Source organism: Gymnogyps californianus, chromosome 7 (genome assembly GCF_018139145.2).
Source record: "Gymnogyps californianus isolate 813 chromosome 7, ASM1813914v2, whole genome shotgun sequence".
Taxonomy (NCBI): Eukaryota; Metazoa; Chordata; class Aves; order Accipitriformes; family Cathartidae; genus Gymnogyps; species Gymnogyps californianus.
In genome coordinates, this window is record NC_059477.1 from 20,692,124 (window position 1) to 20,717,792 (window position 25,669).

The following is a 25,669-nucleotide window of genomic DNA, read 5'->3' on the forward strand; positions in this document are numbered from 1 at the left end:
GTGCAAGAAGCTGGGAGGGAGCATAGCCGGGGCAGCTGACCCGAACTAGCCAAAGGGATATTCCATACCATGGAACGTCATGCCCAGTATATAAACAGGGGGGAGCTGGCCAGGAGGTGCAGACTGCTGCTTGGGCATTGGTCGGCGGGTAGTGAGCAACTGCATTGTGCATCACTTGTCTTTTCTTGGGTGTTATTTCTTTTTTTTTGTTATATTCCTTTTCATTAAAATTATTACTATTATTATTCTTAGTTAGTAGTGTATTTTATTTTACTTTAGTTATTAAACTGTTCTTATCTCAACCCATGAGTTTTACTTTTTTTTTTTCCTCCTCCCCACCCCACTGGGAGCAGGGAGGGGGAAGTGGCTGCGTGGTGCTCAGTTGCTGGCTGGGGTTAAACCACAACATATGCCTTACAGTGTTCTGAGTAAACCAGCATCTTTCTGTCTGACAGTCACTCCATCTTTTCTGTGACTGCAACCTCTTTGTAGCAGAGGCCTCCATCCCTCCTTTGCATCACAGCACCCAGCACAAACAAGAATTACAAGGCTTTAGGATACACATAAATTGCAATAAAGACTGACATAAAAATTTAAAAAAGGCAAGAGAAGTGGAGAGCACCAAAATAACAACGATAACTGCTTGAGGGGACTCTTCATTCAGACAAATACTGTGCAGATCATACATATTAATACTCAGATGTAAAAGTCATGGAACTAAAAACTCATATAGTTTAGCACTAACATTGGCTCGAGTATATGGATTGTTCTGCTGGTAACAGAGGAGGTCTCTCTCTCTCCCCCGTACCTCTCATTTTTCATCTTTTCACTCCTCCCTCATGATAAAACCCACACTACCTTGATTTGGATCTTGCAGCTAGTTTCACGACGACTCAGAAAGTCATTGCAGCACTTAAAGAAGGATACAGATGCAGACACAATTTTCCAAGCTCGGTTTTCCATTCCTGAGCAAAGGGCAGTGGTTGCTTCTGGAATGGTTTGCAGCTGTGACAGGAAAGGGAGGCTCTGTCTTCAGGTGCTGACAATTCAACTGTGCTGTGCTATTGGACACCATTCACTGTTTTTCCCATTATTCATCTTCTCCCAAGATAAATGTGAAAATTTGTTTATATTTTAAAACTGAAATACACCTACATTTATTTAATCTGCTGTTGTTATTGCTCTTAGAAAATGAGGGTAAAATTTAAAATAAGAATATTCCTTTAGCATCTGTAAGTTGCAAAATTCTGCCCTTTTCTGCAAAAAGTTTAATTCATCTACCAAGAGTCTTGCCTCGTTCTCTTACCAATCTCACTATCATTGTAGACAGCTCTATTTATCCTTAGAGCTGTCTTTAGAACCACCACAATGAAAACTCCTCATTGTAGAAAGAAGGGACCATATTCTTCCTTCCAAATTCATGGAAGCGCTTCAAGGACCAGGGATCCTTGAACCGGATCAAGTACACACTGAAGAGAAATTAAGTTATTTTGACATGTACACTGGTAAATACACAGCAACGCAGACCAAGGATTCTGTTCTTCTTCTCCACAATGCTACTCATTCCCATATAGTAATAGATCAAATGAGAATCACTAATTGCATCTGCAGGTTTCATATTAGGACTACTCTGGCTAGTTCTGTATTGGTCAGATTGGAGCTCAATTATATGATTAGATACAGCAGAAGAAACTGTTTCCAATAGAAACTGCCATTAGGGTCTCCAGAATTCAGGGTACACAATGAAATCATGGGTCATAGCTATTTCATAGATTATCAGGTAGCTGAACTGGACAACAGAAGATGGCATGGTGCAAGCTTCTTTGAGGCATTGCTGTTCACACTGGCATTTGGAAGGGAAGCCTACAGCTGTGTATCATCCCCATATGGTTGAAACTGGACATAGTGATGTACCAAAACCTTCCCTGGTGGTTCTGCAACAATTTAGTTTATGCATGCAAAGCCTACTTATGTAAGCCAGCAGACCTACTAACAATTTTGTTTACATTAGAGAGCTCTGATGACATATAAAGACCTTCACATTTTTCATGAAGTTCATTACTAACATATGAAAAATGTATTTTTCACAGACTCCTACTCATCTCACACTCCTGTCTTTGTTATCTCTCCTGCCATATGCTGTCACCATGTGACTCATTGCCAGGGCCTATATGCACAGTCTCTGCACTAGACAAATTGTCACAGGCTGTGGTAATGATTGAACCCTGAGCACTTCCACTTAGAGCAAAATGAAGAACTTGAACAGAGCTCTAAGCAAATCACTTTCATATATGTGAAATCGGTGCCAAAATATCAGAGCAGCTCCTAAATGTAATTGGTACAGTTAGGACTGCATGAAGACATTATTTAGAAATATTTGCACATGGTGCTTTTATGCAACCACTTTAAAAACAGAAAATGAAAGGGAATTATTTTTTAACCCTATGCTAACATTGTATAGGAGAACTGACTCTGGCATAGAGCCCAAGAGACGATAGGAACTAATGCACACATATCACTGGACAATTATAAAAATCATCCACATTGAAAATCAGTTCTGTTATAACACAGTTTTCATGTGAATGTTGGAGAGGTTACCACAAACAAACACCCTGTTGTTGCACCTTGCTAGATTACTGCCTGCTTTCCTGCTCTCTCTCTCTTTTTATTCTTCCTTGTAGGCTCACAATTTCATGAGCATGTGAAACGTTTCCCTTAGCATTCTGCTAATGCTCTATCAAATTCCACACTTCACAATCTACTGAATATGTTAAAAGATAAGCTTTCTTCTCGGTCATCTGGGAAAAGTAAATTGAAATATAGGGAAATCAGAAGTAAAATTATTGTGTTTATTGCTGGAGTAGCTAATATGGTGAATGAACATGATTATTACTGGTGTCTTGTGTGGGCTCTTCAAGGCTGCATCTAGTGAATTGTAATGTCATCTTTACAAACAGTATACTTTCAAATGCCCAGAGCTATACTTAAATGCTTGAAAATTGAAATAAGTGAATATTCATTTGCCAGGCAATGTTGAAAATTGCAATATTTTGAGGATTAACACCTAGATTATGTCCTTCTCTGTCAACTGAAAGATCTTTTTGATATAATTTTATTAAATGCATTTAGAGTTGATAAAATAGCAAATCATGTTTTCACAACCACTCCAATTATTTAAATGCACAAAAATCAGCATGGCACCTAAGCTTTATTGAAAATTCAGTAAAGAAAAGGAATCTACATTTTATCACATCAAATTAACCAGGGAAGAAGATGGATGAAAGGTGACTTTCAGGGGAGTATTTCAGCACATCCTATAGGAGCTTTGCTATACAAAATACCTTCAAATAAATCACTTCCAATAAGCTTCCAGTCTAGAGGATTTGGAGTCATTACATGAAAAACAAAGAGGACGTTTCAGCCTGTAAGCATCACAAACTTGATCCATGTGTTTTTCGAATATTACTTCGTGCACTAGGGGGAGCTCCTGCAACTCTTTATCACAATAGAAACCTAAAGACAATACAGGGAACATAATGGAAATAAAGCATGAGAGAGATTTCAGAAAAAAGACATATTCTTCACCCAATAGCAAGAATGACTGTATGAATTTGCACAACTTAATCTGCTTATATCTTCTACGTTCAGTATGGTTTCCTCAGGACAAAGGAGATGAAGAAGCACTTTCCCCCTTTCAGGATGTATGCTTTCAATGAAGAAGGCACAAATTGAGGTAGGTTTTAAACAGTCATAGAGATTAAGTTGTACAAAAAGAAAGCTAGCATGGTTTTTGAGGTGAGATGTTGTTTTAATTGAGTGTGTCACAGGAAAAAGATATGTGAGCAGGTAATCAAAGTCTGTATGATAACAAACACGGGTAAGAGGACTTCATTAACACTGCTCAGTCAGCTTCCATTCTTGAAATGCTCTGCTTTTGAGCTCTTAATTTTTCAGCCTTCCTTTCAAGCAGAATTTTTTTTGTGTAGTTTCTTGAGTATGTGGGGGTTCTTTTAGCAAACTGCAATATGGAGATTCCATTATGGAAAACAATATAAAACTTCAGCTTGGATCATTAGCAGGGTTAGGGCTTTTTGACTATCAACTACTTGAGCAAATACAATAATTGTTATTAATCACAGATTTCTATTCTTTCTGTGGATCATTCCTATGTTCTCTTAGGCATAGCATCCACAGTTTGCAAAGGAGTTTAAGACATTTACTGATAGCAGAAAAAAGCATTCAGCACCACACTCCGTAAGAGAGTGGAGATTCATGCTCTCGATGGGTCTGTCCTCTGTTCTTACCCACATTCATTCCTGTGTCTCTACAACTCATTTCTGCAATGCCCTCTTCTTTAAAACTATCATACATCTAGTCTCCAGAGAAGAGCAGGCTATTTCTTTACTCATTTCCTACTTGGGCACCAGTAGAGGGTGTAAAAGCACAGGGGAGACAACTGTGGTTTTCAGTTAGTGTCCGGCTTTATACTAATCAAAATGTTTCTCTAGCAACTAGAATGAGTGATTGCGAGAAAACCCACACCGTTAAGCATCGACACAGGAATGCCCAAACAGCCCAGGACCAAAGACAAACCAAAGTGTGGGAATTCTGCACACGCAACACGCACAGCCTGTGTGCACAAGCTTGCAGTTACACTGTAATGAGCCTCTAGTGAGCCAATTTCAACTGAGATTTTTCAGGGCTTAACGATACAGTTTATTTTGTAAGGGGTCGCAAATGGCACTTCTTACTGCCAGAACAAGCCCCAAATATCGAGCTCATAGTCCAAAGGACAGGATTGCTAGTGTATCACTGGGAAAAGCTATTTAATATGTGCTATGTATTTTCCCCCAACCTCAATGTCAGAGAGGTTTGATCCATTTCAATTTAAAAATCAGCCAGAAGCACACTCTCAGCATGGCAAATTCAGCGTAAACAGTGAAAAAGTGGCCAAATTGTAAGTACAAGATCTTGTAGTGGGAAGCACCATGCAACCCTGCTGCCAGCTCTGCTGGTAATATAGGGAAACAGAACCACTATCTATTCTGTCTGCACGTTGGAACCCGACCTCCCCTGTGTTCTAAGTACTCTTCTGTATCTTTTCCAAAAACGTATTTGAAATTATTATTGATTTTGTCATTTTGGCTTTAGAGCTATGTTCATCTCAGATCCAGCTATATCCAACTCTACCCCATGAGAATTTTTGAAAACTAGAGCTAGAGAGACTGGTGTACAGACATTAGACTGACTAGTTAAAAAGACCGAAGCTGTATTATTTTCCCTTATGTAAGACAGCTTTAAATTGACTGTTTCCATTCCCCAAAATATAACTGAGGACAGTAGCATACTTTGTGTCAGTATTTTATGCTCAGTTTAACTGCTATATTGCATTAAATGATGTGCAATAATGTAACCCTAAATGCAAATGAATTGGTGTTTGGTAAAAAAAAATCTCTTTGCTGCCTTCTCCAAATAGATTTTTTTAATATATTTCAATTAACTAGGAAAACCAAACATCCCCATATGGTGAGAAAATTTCAAGGCATATATTAAAAGAAAAATCTTATGTTACTCATCAAAAACTAATAGATGTGACAGGAGAAAAAAATCTATGAAGATGAAACTCAATTAGCAAATATGGAAAATCATCTATTACAGTGTTTGTAAAAGACTCAGCATGGGCTAAAAGATAAAAACATGCATTTCGTATTTCAAGAGTGGAATATATTAAATTTCATTGGGAGCAAATTATTTATAGTTATAAACTTCCCCAGAAAATTAAACACACAGCCCCCCCAAAATAAATGCATCATTACGATCAGAACTACTGAAGACATTATGTTATCTCCTTCTGTCCAAGAGTGTAATGTTTTCTTACCACATGAAAGATTTTGAGGAACTTTCTCTGAATCTCAGAAAGTTCCTCACTTAGTCTTTTTCTGGACATTACAGACTAGCCTGCAGGCCTCTCTGAGATTTATTTGCTGCCAGTCCCACAGGCATCATTCTGACAATCTAAAGATATAAAGTAGTCCAAAGATTTCCTGTGAACACTTCCCTTTCCCTGGATGAATGCCCTTCCCTGATGCAGTAGCCATTTTGACAGTCAGATATCACCCTAAAATAAGCAAAATATATAAAATCTACAAACATAAGGCTGTTTTCTGGTACCCTGTTATTTTGTATTTCGAATAGCTGGCAACATTTCTGGGAATTTGGCCCTGCAATCCCAGTATCTCCCTAATCATTCAAAACTGACTGCAGGCCGTGAAGATCGACACGTTGTGTAAGCACTATAACAGTTGTACAGTTTAAAATTGCGTGAATGAAGCTTGCATGCAGTAAACAAAGTACTCGGGTATTTATCTCTACTGCATTTACCTTTCACTTAACACAAGAGAACTGTGGCCATATGGCAAAAACACAGAACTAGGATTCATGAACCATTTCTATGCTGTGTAGGTTCTTCTGCCACATTTGTCATGGGACTGTCTGAGCTCCTCCAGGATGAAACAAGGTGACAAGCATCTGTCACATATTTACTCTCTCAGCTTCTCTCCACAGAAATGCATGCAATGTGGGAGGGAGAAGGATGGCTGTTTTCTATACGTGTCTTGGAAAGGAAGTTAATATGGTTTGCAAAGGACCTTATTCCTGTAAAAGTCATTGAACAGTTTGAGCCTGCCCCAGCCATTGTCCTGGTTTTGGCTGGGACAGACTTAACTCTCTTCTTAGTAGCTGGTACAGTGCTGTGTTTTGGATTTAGTGTGAGAATGATGTTGATAACACTCTGATGTTTTAGTTGCTGCTAAGTAGCGCTTACCTTAAGCCAAGGATTTCTCAGTTTCCCATGCTCTGCCAGCAAGCAGGTGTGCAAGAAGCTGGGAGGGAGCATAGCCGGGGCAGCTGACCTGAACTAGCCAAAGGGGTATTCCATACCATGGAACATCATGCCCAGTTGTATTAGGTTTGCGTGGCGAGGTTTTGGTAGCGGGGGAGGCTACAGGGGTGGCTTCTGTGAGAAGCTTCTAGAAGCTTCCCCTGTGTCCGATAAAGTTAATGCCAGCGGGTTCCAAGACGGACCCGCTGCTGGCCAAGGCTGAGCCAATCAGCAACAGTGGTAGCGCCTCTGTGATAACATATTTAAGAAAGGGAAAGAAGTTACAGGGGAGTTGCAGTTGCATCGAGAGAGAGGAGTGAGAAGAAGTGAGAGGAACAACTCTGCAGACACCAAGGTCAGTGAAGAAGGAGGGGGAGGAGGTGCTCCTGGCGCCAGAGCAGAGATTCCCCTGCAGCCCGTGGTGAAGACCATGATGAGGCAGGCTGTCCCCCTGCAGACCATGGAGGTCCACAGTGGAGCAGATATCCACCTGCAGCCCGTGGAGGACCCCACGCCAGAGCAGGTGGATGCCCGAAGGACACTGTGACCCTGTGGGAAGCCTGTGCTGGAGCAGGCTCCTGGCAGGACCTGTGGACCCGTGGCCCCGTGGAGAGGAGCCCATGCTGAAGCAGGTTTGCTGGCAGGACTTGTGACCCCGCAGGGGACCCACGCTGGAGCAGTCTGTTCCTGAAGGACTGCACCCCGTGGATGGGACCCATGCTGGAGCAGTTCGTGAAGAACTGTAGCCCATGGGAAGGACTCACGTTGGAGAAGTTCATGAAGGACTGTCTCCCGTGGGAGGGACCCCACGCTGGAGCAGGGGAAGAGTGTGAGGAGTCCTCCCCCTGAGGAGGAAGGAGCGGCAGAAACAACGTGTGATGAACTGACCCAAACCCCCCTTCCCCATCCCCCTGTGCTGCTCGGGGCAGGGACGAGGTAGAGAAAATCAGGAGTGAAGTTAAGCCCGGGAAGAAGGGAGGCATGGGGGGAAGGTGTTTTAAGATTTGGTTTTATTTCTCATTATCCTGCTCTGATTTGACTAGTAATAAATTAGACTAATTTTTCCCCAAGTCAAGTCCATGACGGTAATTGGTGAGTGATCTCCCTGTCCTTATCTCAACCCATGAGCCTTTCATGAAAATAAAATCTCTCCCTCTGTCCAGTTGAGGGGGGGGAGTGATAGAGCAGCTTTGGTGGGCACCTGGCATCCAGCCAGGGTCAACCCACCACACCAATATATAAACAGGGGGGAGTTGGCCGGGAGGCGCAGATCACAGCTCTGGCATCGGTCAGTGGGTGGTGAGCAACTGCATTGTGCGTCACTGGTTTTTTTTCTTCCCCCCCTTCCTTTTTTTGTTATATTCCTTTTCATTACTATTATTATTATTATATTTCATTATTACTATTGTTAGTATTATATTTTACTTTAGTTATTAAACTGTTCTTATCTCAACCCACAAGTTTTACTTTTTTTTCCTTTCCTCCTCCTCACCCCACTGGGAGGGGGGAGGGGGAAGCGGCTGCGTGGTGCTCAGTTGCTGACTGGGGTTAAACCACGACAGCCAAGTTCTGTCTTCTAACCAGGTGAACGTTACTTTGTGCGGGAAGAGTCCTGTCGTGCTAGAAAAGCCCAGCTATTGGCAGCAGTACTAATCACTAAATTTTGCTCAGTTTCTAAAATACTTTGTATCTGAAAGTGTATACCACCCTTAGCTGAGCATCACTGCCCATTACTGGGGGGATATCACCTTCTAAGAAAGACTGATGTTTTTAGCTTGTTACCTCTATCTGCTTCAGGAAATAGAACATCTTTTAGTTTGGATTCTACACCTGGTGCTTTCATTGAGAGGTCAGGCAAGATCCCTGATCTGGCTTAACTCTAAGTGTAGCATTGAAATGCCAACATCTTAGAGAAGCACTGAGACTTAACTCATAACTGTTTGTAAAATGCTTACAGAATGAAAGGTGCTATCTAAAGTATCTAAGAATTACTACCCGGTGCATGGAAAAATGTTTATTTTCCTACAGGATAAGGCTGTGTCAGGAAGTGGTATAGCATTAGTGAATAAGACTCTAGAAAAAGGAACTGCATACTGTTACATTTATACATTTAATAAAGGCTGAATGTGACAATTAAGAAAGGTCAGTACCCTTGAGGAAGCAGGACAGACAGACACGGAGAGGTGGAAGTAGTTACTTTCGCATTAAGGAAACACGCTAAAATATTCATTGTCTTTATCTGCTGTCAAGAGATGTTTTTTGTGTAACAAAAATACCTTTAACCTTTTAAAGACATCACACAAATGCATCCAATTAAACTCCTATGTCCAGAAAGAAGGCATCCAAGCATCTGTTTATTACTGTAACTTTTCTACTCCTGCCATAAAAAATTCTAAAAGTTATTAATCTTTACAGCAATGCCTGATACTATTTCTTCCCACTATTATAATTGCTTTAAACCCAGCATAGAAATATTCATGAGTTCTTTCATGTGGGTCCTCATCTGGTGAGACTGAAGACACAAAACTATTTTACAAAGGGGAACTGGGACATAAAGCTGCTCTCTGATCACAGGAGAAAATTCACCCTGAGCAGAGGGCCAGAACAATGCCTATGCATCAGTTAAGCCTCAGTTAAGCCTTAAAATAGGATTTAATTATGAATTCTATGATCCATTGGCTATGCACTTGTCTTGTCACAGTGCTGCTTTTCTTCTTTACCCTCAGCACCTTTCCAACAAAGATAGGACAGCCAGATTGTAACACAAACTTTGGCAGCAGTACACGTTCTAACAATGCTGATCCTGAATCAGTTGCTTTCTCCAGTTATATGATACAATGTCTAAAGCATCCTTATAATTTGTATACTGTACTCACATGCATCAACCACGTGCTTTGCATTTGCACCTGATTCTTTTCAATTTAATGCTGTACTTTTGCATTTTTCATTACCAAATTCCTCCCCGCCCCCCCCATCAAGAAACAAAGGCAAAACTAGGTGTGATTTACCTTATTACAATTTTTAGAAACTTGGCAAAGAGCACTGCTTGACATACTGTCCTTATCTGGCATTCCTAAAAAAAAGAATACAGAAAATAAATACATACCGTACATTCTTTAAGTAACAGTGGAGATATTTATCAATAGAATAGGGAATTGAAGGGTTCAATACTTTGATAACATACACAATAATCTCTGATTTTTTAAGAGCAAACCAGATTTATTCAGACAAAAGTTTTCTCTTGTGAACACAAAAAAGACACAAAGATAACTTGTGTAAATACTATAAACAGCTTGCTAAACATAGTACTTTCTCACAACTTAATATCTGAAGTATGTATACAGGAATTGTTTATATTTTTTCATTTAACATTATCTGTGTTTAGTACCTGGAAGTCAAATGTGACACTGAGTTTGCACTAACTAGCATTGCTATGCTATGCTATGCTATGCTATGCTATTGTTTCACAAATAGAACATAGTGAACACATAACATACGGGACAAAATTTGCAGATGCAATTGCTAGCCATCAGATATTGTCCTGGTTGGCATCTAAATAATCTTCTGGCAATTAAATAAAAGTACCTTGATTTACAGAAGTGATGAGTTCCAAAGGCTGCCCTTGGATTCATGTCTACAGCACTATCCCACAGTTTGAAAGGTTCTCATGAGGCAGAGACAAACTCAAACTTATTTAGCTAGGTAACTAAGGCCAGACAGCAGCATGTTTACTGCAGGCTGTCTGCCCAAGCACTAACCTAGGTTCCCAAGCAAGTTGTGTAGCCCATCCTAACTAAAAAAATATGCCAGTTTGTTGTATTTATTTTACTAGCAGGACTCATGGCCACATTCCACGGAATTCACGTAACACCTATAACCAGTTAAATGTTACGTGACGTCATACAGTATGCTTTAGTCAACAGGCCTGACTCATAGTGCAGATTTGTGTACAGCTCTGTATACACTTGTATACAGTTGGGAATGCAGTTAGGCAAGTTCCAAAGTATTTCCTACTATATGCAGTATTAATACAGTCATAATACTGAATTGACTTTAACATTTAAATTCCAACAGCCAAAGCCAGAGGACTGTCATCTTCCCCTTTCTTTTCTTTTCTCTTTTTTCTAACATCTGATGTCTATTTTCTCATACTTACTGTCATTGTTGGAGCCAGTTTCCATAACACCATAAGGAGGAGTGAGAAGTCCAGACATATACTGTCGATATTTCTGAAAGACAGCGATGGCACATTCACTCAGGTACAGATGTATAAAGCCATTCAATGGATGATGTGGTATTTACATTTGTGTGTCTGCTGCCTTGTGCTTCACATGCACACAAGCGATCTGAGGCAGTTAGACATGTCTTTACTCTTAATGCCACAAGGCCTACTTTCTTGACTGGAGCATGCTGCCTTTATTTTATCAAAAGTTGTGCTAAACCAGTTCCCTCCTTCATCTTCCCCACAGCATGACTTTGGGGGTTCTAATAAATTAATATTGTACTTAGTTGTGTGATTTCCCATAAAGGCTGTTTTAAAGCTCGTTTGAAATGACACCACTCAGCTGAACTCAAGCTAGAAAGCTACTTTATTGTAGGGATGGAGACAAGGCTGTTAACTAAGGATTCATGAGAATCATGTACAACTACAATTTTGGTTTCAGATTTGAAATATACAGGATTTAGTGTGAAAACTCTAAACATTTAATTCCAACACACTGTTTGGTTTTGAGAAACTACAAGGTTATAAAACACACAAACCCAGCACCTCATGTTATGTATACACACACACAAAAACTGTATTATCAGATAAAACTTTGTAACTGTAGAAATAATGTCCTTTGTACCACTGTCAACTACATAATTGTAACTGATGTCACTAATTGGTATTTTTCTTCAGTGAATGCTTGTGACATCATCAATAAGGTTCAAAGATCTGTCTACGGCTTAAGAAATTCACAGAAACTAAAAAATAACACCAAAGGAAAAAAAAATCCTTTTATCAAATACAAATCATTCAATGAATAAGTGACACATTCTTGTTTTCAATCATACTATATTACTGTCATGCTTAAGGGTAAACAATTATAACTCCCTTTTGGAACTGTCAGAAAACAAGCTTGTGCAACAGGGATGCTGATGATGAGCATAAATAAAATGTGTCATGCAGTCCTTAGGGTGTGCAGTGAGCTGAACGTGAACAACCACCCAGCTGAAATTCATGCAGGTTTCAACTAAGTCCACATAATAATTGAGACAGAAAAATTCCCTCATAGTACAATTTTAACTTAAAAGCTTTATCTTTTGCTCTATGGAGCTGTTTGAATGTATTCACTTTTAAAATGTTGTCTGCTGGATTTTAACAGATGCTTGAATTATCCTTTTAACATTTCTTTTTCTTGGAAATGCATATGAAAATATCATCAATTCTAGCACTAAAGACTGAATGTCTTGCATTCTAAATAATAACAAAAACTACAAAGATTACATTAATCTTAATAATCCAATCCTATTTTTAGACAAGCTATTACATCCTAAAGCTTAGTAACATATTATTTAAATCTCACCCATAATCCAGCTGAAAACTCATAGGAACAAAACCATGTTATATCCCTGGTCAGTCACACAAAATAAATGCTACTTCATTTGAGGATAAAACTCTATTTTCATTCCCAAACCGTTCACTTTCCCATACTCTGCATCCAGTCCTATGCCTGGAACTCAGTGAGAGGAAGAATGTGAGAAATAATTATTTTCTCAGTTCAACTAGTAAATCGCACACATAAAACAAAGGAAAAATTCATTTTGGTTGGCCAAATGAAAAAAAAGGAAAGCATGTCACAAGGGGCTGAAATAACATTTTATTCAAACAGTAGATAAACATTTTGTTCCACCTTCTACTGAATTTGGTCTTGAAATGTGATTTAGAAATGGAAAATTGAAATGTTTAATTTGGGATATGATAAAATCAAATTTTATAGGGTTTTTTCCTTTTGTTCTTCCTCACCATTCAGATGATATTCGTTTCTTTGTTCTGTTTTTCCCAAAACAGCATTTTCTCAGAAATACATTATTAGTCCACATTTAATGCACCTTGATAAGGAACTTGAATTGTAGGAAGACAGTCATTTTCTCTTTTATTTCCTATACTACATCCACCGTCATCATACACTGCATGGCAGTTTCCCTTCTGATTAATTCTCTAATATTTTTCCTGATTATTCTTCTCATGAAACAAAACATAGAACACACCATGTAATTTCCAAAAGATTTGGGGGCCTAGCTTAACAAAAATACCTACAGGTAGAATAAGCCAGAATTGCATATAGCACTTTAAGGAGGCACCTAACCCCATTCAGCCCCACCTCACACTCAGGATGCCAAAGCCACCAGGAACAAAAGCACAGACTGCCAAGGACTTCAACTCTGTCATCTTCCACATGAAGGTCGCACACTGCCATAGGATGAGTCTACTTGTGAGTCTGATACAGCAAGCCCAGTGAACAGTGTTGCCTGTGAAGGAGTTCAGGCAGCATTACCAGAAGAGGCACTAATTCAAGACATACCCTCAGAAAGCTCAGTTGTTCAGACTCCTCCAGGGGACCTCTGCCTAAATGAAACTACCTTCTATATCTGGGTATCTGGAGGGAAGGCTGGTATGACTACCTCCACATGGTCTCCCATGAAGATACCTCAGCAGGGTGCGGGCTGACATAGGAGGTATAATTTACACCTAAAATTGTGTCACCTCATCAGCCAAATTAAATGTCAAGGGACACCTATTTGTCAAGAAGTCAGGGAAATACTGTTTGCTGGGAAATCTAAGTATGCAAAGAAAGACGTAAGTAACTGTATAAAGATTCACAGTATCACATGGAGTAATGAAGTTCCAGGCATGAGATCTCTGAAAGCTGAGATAATGAGGAAAACACAATACCAACTGTGAGACCTATCTTGTTACTGTAATGTCTGTAAATGAAAACAAAATGCAATAAGTTAAATGGTACTGGTAGGTGGCATTTAAAATCATCCTGAAGATTAACAGACTAAATATTTACAAAAGGCTTTGGAAAATGTATTCCACCGGTGGTATGAACTTTGGAAAGGCTTTTCTTATGAAAGACAGCAACAGTTATCAAATCATCATAAGCTTGTTTATTACCAGAAGTCTTCAAGTTCTGTAAATCCAACATGACAGCAGGTTTTAAAACTACACTCAGTGACCTACTCACTCTGTCTTCAGATTTCTACCAATTTATAAACTCTATCATGCAACAGCTTAAAGATCAGACACTTCCTGCATCTAATCTGACAGCACGAGTAATAAAGACAGTATTTCTTCTTCCAGTTACGGACCGCCTCATGTCCATGGAGTCGTGAAAATTAACATGACCTTTTCAGCCACTGCTATAGCCTAAAGCACAGAAGAGTGCTGACAAGGAATAGCTGGGGATGGGAGAAAAGGAGGAAAGAGAATCACACACTGGCCTTACTGGGGAGGTGCTGTGGGTGAATTTTCATACCAACAGTTTTTAAGGCCATTCATTGTCAGACTTTTCAGTGTGTTCCTTGGCATGCTCTTATTCAGACTTTATTTGCATTTAGCTGCAGTTAGTCTCAGAGGTTTTCATGACTACAATAGATTTTCTTCTACTCTGTGAACATAATTTGGTATATTTCTATATGCTAATGTTTAGAAAGGCAATTACTATAATTCTGATGCAAGCTAACTCTAAATTCCTTACAAATTTTTCTAGCGTACATAAGGTATAAAAAATATGTCTTTGTAGTTAGTCCCTTCTCTTCTGCTGCAAGTACTGAATAGCTAATACCTGTTTAAAGGGAAAGGAGCAAAAAAGAGATCTATACAATACAAACACTCCAAAACAAGCCAGGTAGATGTGAAGAAAATAGATGAGTCTTTGTTGTCCATGAGCATTGCAGAGCAAAACCACAGCACTCTAACAGGAAAGACTCAGGACTGATGAAGGGAAGACCTCCTGGGTATAAAGCTCTGAACACAGGTTCCACAGCAGATACTCCCTCAAGTCCAGCAGTTCTCCAGTCAGCAAAGAATATCTGATGGGCTGTGTAATAAGGACCCAGGTAGTGATGGTTTGTAGCACTAGCAAGTCAAGTCAGGCTTCTGATGCTTCCCCATGCCAAGGTGAACCTATATGTGGCCAGATACTAGAAGTGAGTGTCTTGTAACATTGGAGAAGGTTCTGTAGATCACAACAGGTGCTTGGTTCAATACATGATCTCTCTCTTTCTCCTTCTCTTTCTCCCCCACTCACAATCTCAATCCACAGTGTCACTTTTGACCAGATGCACTTCTGCTGCCTCCTGTTCTGCCTACCACTGGCAGCAGAGAAGGTGACAAGGCAGAGCCTGCATTACTTGCAGACTTGGGAGTAACACAAAATAATTCATTTCAGTTGTAGAAATCCTAGGCCAAACATCAAGGTGCCCTTTCCACACAGGTTTTTCAAAACCTTGGGTAACTATTTTATTAGAGGCTGTTATTTTGACTATTACCTGAGTTCTGCAATCCTCCTGTACTAGCTGTCCATACTCCTGTTGGGGAATATATGCTATAGCTTGACAATGTGGGCCAGCTTCTGTATTTTCTTATGACAATAAATAATTGATCACTAATGGTCTTAGTACTACTCTGTTCTTCCTCTAAGTTGACTGCACCAGTCGTACCATTTTGGCAATGAACTACCTAGTGCGTCACTCCCATGGTGCATTGTTTCTTCTTCTCTTTTCTCCAGAACAATAAGGAGAGATGTGAAAGAGCCCCCGAAGATCTCTGGACCCTCTTTTCACCCACCAAACCAAGCAGAGATTGCTGTCTCAAAGTCTAGATCTTTGCCTTTAGATCTGATGCTCCAAAGACTGCTCTTCACTGAACTGACAGGTAAAATCTCAGGTCATCTGCCTGCTATCCATTAGTGTTTTCCAATAAAAAGTGTCTAATGTTCTTACAGAATTTCACCAAAAAAAACCCCCTGATAATCATACTCATAGATGTTTTTTACCCAAATCTTGCTACAAAGGGGAAATGAAACAACACACTTGCTATTGCCTGATAGTATGTGCGGAGACCTACAGAAGACTCTGGCATAATTCTGATTTCAGATACTGCCTTCTTAGTATGTTTACAAATTAGTAAGCGTATTTCTTCTAAGCAAGCTCAATCAGAAAATTTCCATACATTTCAGGTCAATGCCACTTAACTGGCTATCACAAAAAGGACCTGACCCATGGCTGTTTAACATTGGATAGTAAATCATTGCTTGAAGCTGGTCCTTCACTCTAGAATAGCAAGTATCCTGCATATTACTAAATACTTGCTTTTGTCATTCACAGAATATATATATTCACTGTCACTCACAATATAGGTAAGAGAACAGAATGGAGGTATTTCTAAAGGAAAGGGTAAAGACAAATTAGGAAAAAATAATGCTACAATAGTGAAAACATATCTTTATGTATTGTCAAAAAATAGAAAATAAACCATGTGAAGATCTTACCACGACTTACTGAACAGAGACTGTTTTGTATACGTCAGTCTATCGGGTCATTAAAATGTGATAGACAAGGCCTGAAATAGCAGAAGTGAAGTACCATTTAGTCATATTTAGATAAAATATATACAGGAAATGCCTGTACTGAAATTGCTGAACCCTGATCCCAGAATTAGTACAGTTTATATAATAGCAGATGAATCTGCATCTTTTCCATTTATTCACCTATTTACCATCTTCTGAATGTTTCTGCATGGCTCTAATCAACTATGCTTTAGATTTTATTTGATCTCTTTGTTTTGGAGGCATATATTTTTCTGTCACATTCCCACTTAAATCAATTTATCGTGCTTGAAAAGCTCTGTGTGCAGAATTTGCTTGATCACAGAATCCCCTTGAGTTTTAGTCGAAAAGAAAAATGCACCCAGCTCCCTGAAATCATGCCAAATTGCAGACTTGGCTACCAGATAGAAACCCGAAGATAAGACTGCACTGCAAAAAATCAAATCCAAGGAAATTAGAGCATGAGCAGTGATTAAACAAATTACACAGCCTATTCTGCTCCATCTAATTTAAATATAGAAATGACATCATGCAGCCCTCTGATTCTGTCTCCTAGAGGAATCCACTCAGGAAATGCAGTTGGGTGGAGACAGGACTTGGTTGGGAGGGGTGGGAAAGATTGCATATACTGAAAAGAGGACAAAGAAAATATATAAAGAACAAACAGACCATTTGATTTATGTGTTTTCTTTTACTACACTTGTGTAACCATAGAATAGATAATGTATTTATAGGAAAAAAATAACAATTTAGCCTTAACGTGAAGTTCAAGTTTTCAAAAGTGGCTGAAAAAGAGCATTATACAATTCCGTATTGACTTTTTCACAGTGATATCTGTGTTGAATTTGTTCACTTCAAAATCAGACGATGATGACTGTCAGCAGCAGTGCTTCAAACTCAATACAAGATCAGAAAATAAAGCTGTGCTCGCCTTTCTTCCCCTTTCATTATCACTTGTAGAAGAGAGGCAGCAAATCAAACCTTAGCTGGAATTTTCTGAATGATGCAAGTGGCAGAACACAACCTCACTCCACTTCAAACTGTTCTGCGATGCTAACAATTGTAAACCTGCAGCTTTATTAGCAAAGCCAGCAGATATGTCTCGAAAACAAAGAGCTGAACTACTAAGAAAAAGGTACCGTTTTAACATAAATTTTCTTACCGCTACAGCCAACCTTTAAACCTACATTGACAGCACTTAGATCAAGCTAAGTCTGGCATCATCTCATGGGTCATGCACAAGGGAAACCTGTTCCAAGAACAATTTCCTGAAGTTCTGGGCACAAAATACTTCCTTTTAGCCTCAGGCAGTCACACCTCCTATTTTCAGATACACTATTTTAATGAGGGGAGAAGCAGAGATGCGCTCTTTCAGGTGAGCTCAGTCTGGGTGTGCTATGCAAGACTGTGTACAAGGAAGATCAGAGACAGGTAATATGAGACTCACAAATACAGGATGAGGCTGGCTTTGTTCAGCTCCTTGCCTGGGCAGCTATGGGCTGCCTCCTACACTATTTCTTCCACATGGTGTGCCTCCCTGAACTGATCTTTAGCATTTCTCTGGAGCAGAGCTTCAGCTGAGACAAAAGATCACACCAGGAAGGCATTTATGTTTGTAAAGTGCTTTGACAGAATGGTAAATTCTGTAATTGCAGCAACATACATGTCTTGTTTCTGATCACATATCTTAACCTGCAGAGCAAGCAAAAAGCAAGGATTGTGTGTACTAGACAAGTCAGAAGTCAGCAAGAGCCTCTAAACCAAGTTATTGTTCCACCCTGAGATTGCCACCTTGCAAATACAGAAGGCCTGACACATGACCGACATATCTTTGCATGAATGTTACGAAAAAGGCTTCATCTGAACAAATGTATGGGGAACTACATATGTACCACCGAGACAGAGAAAAGCTGCAAACCTCCCAGTGCAGACTGTGCTCTGACAGTGGATTGAAGTCATGCTTCTCTGTAGTGAAATTCTGTAAGGTCACCACAAGGTCTGTGCAGTACTTAAGTCCTAAAAATAGGTTTTAAGTGCAACTTAAATGACACATTGGCCTTACGTTGACACTGTGTGCAGCAGTGGCTTTATCCATTGTTCATAAACAACTTTTCTTCCCTCTCCTTATATTTTTTTACAAGGAGATTTGAAACAAATAAAGAAAAAGCAAAATGGTGAGCTGATCTGTAACTCTGCTTTTCATATTTACAACCTCTAAGCACAGAAGTATGTTGGTCTAGAAACTCGTTTTCATCTGGAAGGAGACTCTGGGTTAAATATTAATTCCTCTACAATCAATATAAACCTCTTAATGAGTTCAGTGGGGTCAGTCTAACGCCGTGCTTTTGCTTCCCACAGAAACAAGCACATAGCAACTTCCAATGCTCTTCTAATATTAAAGGCTTCCTTTTCATGGAGAATTCCTCAAAGTGATTGTTTCTACTCAATTGTGCCTAACAATAATGAGGATATTTCATACGTGTAAATAAGTAAACATACAAGGGAATTTCCCTTATAATATTATCCTTTCTTCAATGCTTTTTAAATATTATTTTGATTACAGTGTGAGCTGCTTTAAAAGTAGCTTGTGCAGCTCAGTAACACTGCTGTGAAATCAAAACAAGTACAATACAAAATAAGAGGGGAGAACTTAAAGACAAACTAAATAATTATAATTCAGGAAGTATGATTGAACATAGTCTACTCCTTCTAGTGCATGGAAAAGAGTGTATTCTGACACAGAAAATGACTCACAATCAGATTGATATCACTTAACAGGACCCCAAAATACCTCGGCCTCCAACTCAGTCAGCAGTCAGTGCAATGGCACCACTGGAATTACCTTGCCAGCATAAATCTCTCATGGGTCCAGCTGCTCAAATCCGGAGTCCGTTTCATACACAGTGTAGTATAATAAATGCTGCTTGTGGTACTTCCCCACTGGAGTTCACAATAATATTTCAGCTATTTTGTAATGCAGTGTTTAGTTATACTGCCTTACATCCACATGCACAGTTCAACATCTCATGGCCCTCATGTTTGAAGCTCCCTATAAAGGCCTGTGAAACACAGTCTCCTCTGATGGACTTGTACAACAGCATCTTATCCGAAGATACCAAAACGTATTGGATGGGAATGACCAACTTTTATCAAACTGAAATGCAAACAACATTAATAACGGTGATTCAGCTGTGCCGTAACATAGCGATTAGGTAAACTGCATTAACAATCTGCAATGCAACAGCCTTATTTGGATGGGTCTGTTTTCAAAGTTTTTCCCTCTAACTGGAGTCACTGCAAGTGACTTCCTCAAACCAAAGACATTTTATTTAGCTGACAGTCCCTCACCAAGACTAAAAACGCCTGCACACCAAATGCTGTTCTGTGATTCTAACCCAGAGTCTTGCCATGGCTTTTTCTCACATGATCCTTTCTTTAGGCAAAAAGTAAAGTAACATTATTCATTTCACCTCAGCCCTAGAAACATTTTCAAACCTCATCATGAGAGGGGACAGTAAGGAATGGAGGCACACAGGGATGGTGTCGTGTCTGTCCCAGCCGAAACCAGGACAGATGGGAAAGAAGGAAGAAAGTCCCACTGGAAGTTAAACGTTAGAAAAGAAAGAAAAGTTAAGAAGAAATAAGAAGGAAGGAAGTGAAAATATTTTAGGGAGCAATGGGTGAAGGGTAGGAGGGAATAGCCTAAACAGACTCCTTCAGTCCACTGAACACATGAGATATCACAAGGAGTGGACAGACTTCAGGGAAGAGGGCACACTATAAGAAAAAAAGAAAAAAAAAAAGGAGACAATGTGAACTGGCTGACATATGCCTAATAAATGAACTCCCTCCTCTCTCTTTTGCCACTGAAGAAGCAGTTCTACCTGTTGATGTCTTAGAAACAGATAAGCAATTTCACAACAGACAGAAACTAGGCTCCTTAAATCTGGCTGTCATTGAGACAGTTTAGGCTTAAAGATTCTGCAGATTGAGATAAACAGCAAATAATACAACATCAATTTTCCAATCACAAGCTTAATCTCTATTTTCCATAGTGAAACATTGTTTACAATTGTTATTTTTTATCTTGTGGCATCAGGATGTCAATTATAAGCAAAATTAGAAGAAAATAGGATAGAAAATGTGAGTTTTAAAAAATTAAGATAGTATAAGCCAAGCAGAGTCCAAACAACCCGAAAAATCAAAAGTCTGAAGAGTGACGTGTTTAAAGAAATTACAGAACATTCTCCCAGATTAATTCAGCTGGGTAAAAATAATCCAAATACTTTTGGTTACCATTTAAAAATTTAAAAATTACTGAAATTGTGGTTTTTTTCCAATTGAGCTGAGCATCAAGCATGTAGCCTAGTTTGACTAGGCTGCCACTTCAGTGTGGGCAGGAATTTTGTATTAAAAAGCCTTGGTTTTCTATTTATTTCATTTTTTGAATGGGAGTTTCTTTCACAGTACAATATATAATCACAAAAAATGGTCACCCTGATTTTCATTCCTCATTATCAGCCTTCATTCTCATTATGATCTGTCATGTTATCTATCATCAAGATTAAAACAGCATTTGAGATATGCAGCTGGGCACAATAGATGCACTGTAATGGCAATGAAGATGCACTGTAGATTTTCTTAAGTGGAAAAAATAGCAAAGAGATTTTAAGGCCAAACCTACACATGACCAAAAGAGAAAAATGAAACAAGAGGAATATGAAAAAAATGGAGACAACTCACAAGATAATGAAGGGTAAAGTACTGAACTAAACTGAATAATCTTTCCAGAAAAAGAAAGAAGGGTGGAAAGAGAAGAGTATAACATCATATCAGTCTCCTCCTCTCTCCAACAGAGCCCTGAAATCAGCTTGACTAGGGTCCAGCTTTGCTAAGTTCTACACACAAAATGAAAGGTCAGATCCTGCCTCTCCCTCCTCCCATCCAGAAAGGCTCACAGTGCACTTAGAGGCAGGATGCAAGCAGGCAAGTGACACAGCACAAAAGCTGCAAAAGGGCACAAATTCACTAAATACAAGAAGCGGATGTTTCACCAGGGATTTTTGTTCAAATAAAGCAAGTAAGATTATATCAGAGCATGAGGTAACTGAGAAGAAGTTCACAGCTTTGGCATCCATCATAGGACAGACCTCCAGAGGCTGAAATGAAATGCCTTAGGAAACACACTCCCCTCCAAAAGAACGATCTTCGTTACATTCTTGCACTAAAACTATACCACCAAAAAGGAATGCAACTAATAAAGAAACTGAGCCAACACTATCCCAAACTAGACACAACCAGATTTAAAGGGACACAGCTATTACTATTAAGTTTACATGGAAGGACTACACAAATTATGATGATGGAAGAGTGTAAACAATTAACTGTAAGAGAAAGGGGTTTGCTGAAGACTCACTAACAGACCATTAAACTTGGCCATATACTACGTATGTAACAACACAGCAGTTCTGTGAGGCAATTTGGCAAGGAAATTCCACATCTGAGGGGCAATGAGAAAAGCTGATTCCTGCACTAAGACTCCTCCAGAAACAATTTGCCAAGCCCGAGCATCCAAAACCTGTCAGCACAAATGCCCAAGTACTGGCCTCTCAGGGGAGAGACAACTTCTATCAAACTGGCTAAAAGATGCTCTCACTGAAACACTTGCGGCACTTAGTTTGCCATTCTGAAAGACCTGGCTTTTAAAAGTATATTTTAAAACTTATACTTGGTTTTAAAAGTTATCTATTTGAGAGCAAGCTCACTAGGAACTGAATCAATTTTCTGAACTTTTATGTTTCCATTCCACTTGGGCAAACAGCCATTTCTTCTGGGTACCCCCTCACACATGGCTAAAAATAATCTCGTTAGCATATTGAAATCTCAACCTACCCCACGAGATGGATAGGTTTAATACAGCCAGGACATACAGTAGATCATTAATTTTGAAAGTAAGACATCTTTCTAGTCCATTGCTTTCAATTGTTCATTTCTTAGATGATCTTTGCATTTCCTGCTCCTTCTTTATGGAATCATGTTTTATTTGTTTGTTTAAAGGATGACAAAAAGGTATTAAAATAAATACATCAGGCTGTGCCAGGGAGGCCCCACCGCCTGCTTCTCATGAACCCTGGCTGTTCTTGTTCCAAACCCATTGGAAACTATGTATTACAAGGGATAATATTTACACAAAGCAAACAGCAGTACTAGACAAATATGCTGTTCTTACATGGAGAGCAAACTAAATTGGTTTTCAGTAGAGGAGGAAAAACAACAGTGCACAATATTACTGCACTATGATTTTAAATCATTTCTGTAGATTATCAAATGAAGATGAATGGATTGTTTAAGACTTATATTGCACAAATACATTTTGAAAATTCAGAGACTCAACAGGACATTAAAAAATTCTTTTTAAAAGGCCTTGCTAGGAGGATGCAGTAGACAGACCTGGCTCCGGCTGTGCAGTGGCAGCTGAGAGGAGAGAGCATCTTGTCCACTCATCTTTCTGTCCATTTCTCTTACATTGAACAATCCCTGATAATTTTCCCAACCTTGTCATTAAAAGCATACCCAAACAAACGGTAATTGTTGTTTGTGTTATAATTGCGGCCACAACGTGCCAGACCTCCTGTACTCAACTGTGGGTACAAAGACTCTGTTCTGCTGGTCTGCTTTCCTAATGAAATGTAACCACTTTGCCTGGCAGGAAATTCCTTCCTTTTCTCCCTTCTTCCTTCAGTGGAAAAATTTTAACCAAATTTGAGATAGGGCTCAAAAAAGGTCCTTGAAGCTAAATAAAAATTAGTGATAGGAAAGAGGTCCCAAATATAGTGTCACTACTAAGGGAAAAGAGGGCACCACTCTTTGTCACCCACTTCACTGGGTAACAGCCAGCTGACCAGCCTGTACACACACACCGGCTGGCTAAGCCTCACGGGTATAACTCCAAACACCACATACATTGTCTACCATCAAGTAGGTACATCATGGAAGTTATGGTAAGTATTGGTGGCAGGAAAGAGCAAAAATTGAAAGGAAATAAGCTTTTTCAGTCCTTCCATTCACAGAAAAACTTTTCCATCATTTTCATTGGCTGTGATTATATTTATATCCCAAACTTATTTTGCAACTTCAATTCTTATTATTAGCAATTCTTCTAAGTGTTTTCATTATGACCACGCACTGATGTCCTAAAGTTGCAATTTTTCAGGTTTTTGTGGACACCAGTATTGAAGGTGCTAAGCATCCGACACAGGCAGCTCTGGCTTGGAAAGCATTGCTATCATCTGCTGTTGTAGTGGTGAAAAATATACATGGGCTTTCTTATGCACTCCTGATAGAAGAGAGGCAGGTTTTATTGAGAAGTAATCTGCTATACTTCACCCTTTTTCTGACAGCAAGAAGAATGATTAATTCTTGAAGCAAGTGTATTGCTATACTGGGACGAGACTTCCAGTCCCTCTAGAAGACAAGACAAGGTCACTGGTAATACTAGAGTTAGAACACTTCTTAACTGAAGGGCTACCTAATTTGCAACGACCTACACTTCAGTCTATTTTTGTAGGGCTCTTTCTCTGTTATGAAGCAAGACAGACAAAGCTTGTTATTGTCACTTTGATACTGCGTATCCACTCACCGTTTAAAGAAAGTCTTTATATAAAATAATACACAGTAAAATATACTGCTACAGCATGAGTCTCACTGCAAGAGTCCATGCTTCTTGAGTGCTAGAGGCACCAGAGGAATCAAATGACTTGCATATGAGAACAAGGCATTATCCACCAAGCCACAAGTGTAATTACAGAACAGCCTTTAAGAAAGGTTTCATTAACATGAAATCCATTTCACATAATTATTCTGTTAACTTACAACTCTAAAACCATATTAGAGACAAGTTTTGCAAACCATATTGTAATAAAAATCAAACACATTGAAAATAAGGCAAAAATATTTTTTCCATATAATTTTTTTTTTTTTTCACTTGGTAACTGCTGTTTATCTGATCTGTCTTCCTTTGATAGTACTGAGGTAAATTCAGTGTTATAGAATAAGGAAGCTGTATACATATGCCTAACATATTTAACTGGCTAGTTTTCAATTTACAAGTATTCCCCTACATACTGCTAGCTGCTTGTTTAGGGAGCATCACAGAACACAATTTTAGCATTATACTGTCTCTTCAGTTTTATAAACTTCACATTTCTGTGAAAATCTTGATATCTTTAAGATAAGATAGCCACTGTAATCTCTGTCTTTTATATAAGATTATTATTTGCATAACTCCTATGGAGTTAAAGTCTATTATATACACCTGTGGCAGAATGGATCCTCAGCTGACATAAATTAAGTTTCACTGGCTTCAGCAAAACTGATTTGTATTCATTGATCTGTTCCAACAGCATTAATGATCATCCGTCTTCCGATAGGAAGGCATATTGTCCACTAACTAGTGCTGAAGACTAGGTCTCACGAGATCTCTGCTGTATTCCCAAGTATGCCACTCACTCACTAGAACTGATACTTGAACCAAAACCGGTTCAAACTGGGAAATGTGAAGTCTGAGTACCCTATGGCCTTTAGGAGATTTCCTGTACATTTCTGTAGTGGGAAATTTCATCCTTGGGAAGGGCCGCATGCAGACAGCCTACGTTCCAGCTGTGTCCTGGCCCTCTTCTATTCCCAGGCTCTGTTGCATTGCCCTACCAAAAGGGAACACGGATGAGCGCACGACTTAAAAGGCCCCCACCGCAGCCTTGATGCTACAGAACAATCACATAACAATTTCAGAAATTGTTTTCACCTCCAAACTTTAGGAAATCACAGTAGGTTCCAAAAGCAGTAAACAAAAGCTCTATGAAATAGGTATGACATGCTCTTCCCACTGTCTTGACAAACACCTGGTGGTGTTTTCTCATGGCAAGATCACAAAGTTTTCACATCACCGGTATCACCTAAGTTTAGCGAACTTGACAGGTATTACAAATCTGACATGATTAGAAAGAGCATCGTAAACAGGCTTGCAGACCTACTGAACGACTGCAGTGCCCAGCAAGTGTCAGTAGTGCTAGCTTCAGATAGAGCTAATTCTTCCTGCAAACAGAAACAACTGGGAAAATCCAGATGAGAAAAAAGTGCCTGAATACTTAATAGGGAATCATTTGTCAACAATAACATGGATCAAATCTGGCCT

General features: G+C 39.3%; 1 protein-coding gene across 3 annotated transcripts in view; it reads right to left on the reverse strand.

Moving 5' to 3' along the window:
• Nucleotides 1–25,669, reverse strand: part of RAPGEF4 (Rap guanine nucleotide exchange factor 4) — a 159,767-nt gene that overhangs the window by 71,546 nt on the left and 62,552 nt on the right. For 2 of the 3 annotated variants that reach the window (XM_050899624.1, XM_050899623.1), the window contains exons 5-7: nucleotides 11,037–11,109; nucleotides 9,936–9,953; nucleotides 8,785–8,786 (exon numbers count right to left, since the gene is read on the reverse strand). In XM_050899624.1, coding sequence (XP_050755581.1) covers nucleotides 8,785–8,786; nucleotides 9,936–9,953; nucleotides 11,037–11,109 — 93 coding nt within the window. Of the gene's footprint in view, nucleotides 1–8,784; nucleotides 8,787–9,888; nucleotides 9,954–11,036; nucleotides 11,110–25,669 lie in introns of all 3 variants that reach the window. The other variant, XM_050899622.1, reaches the window with a different exon arrangement.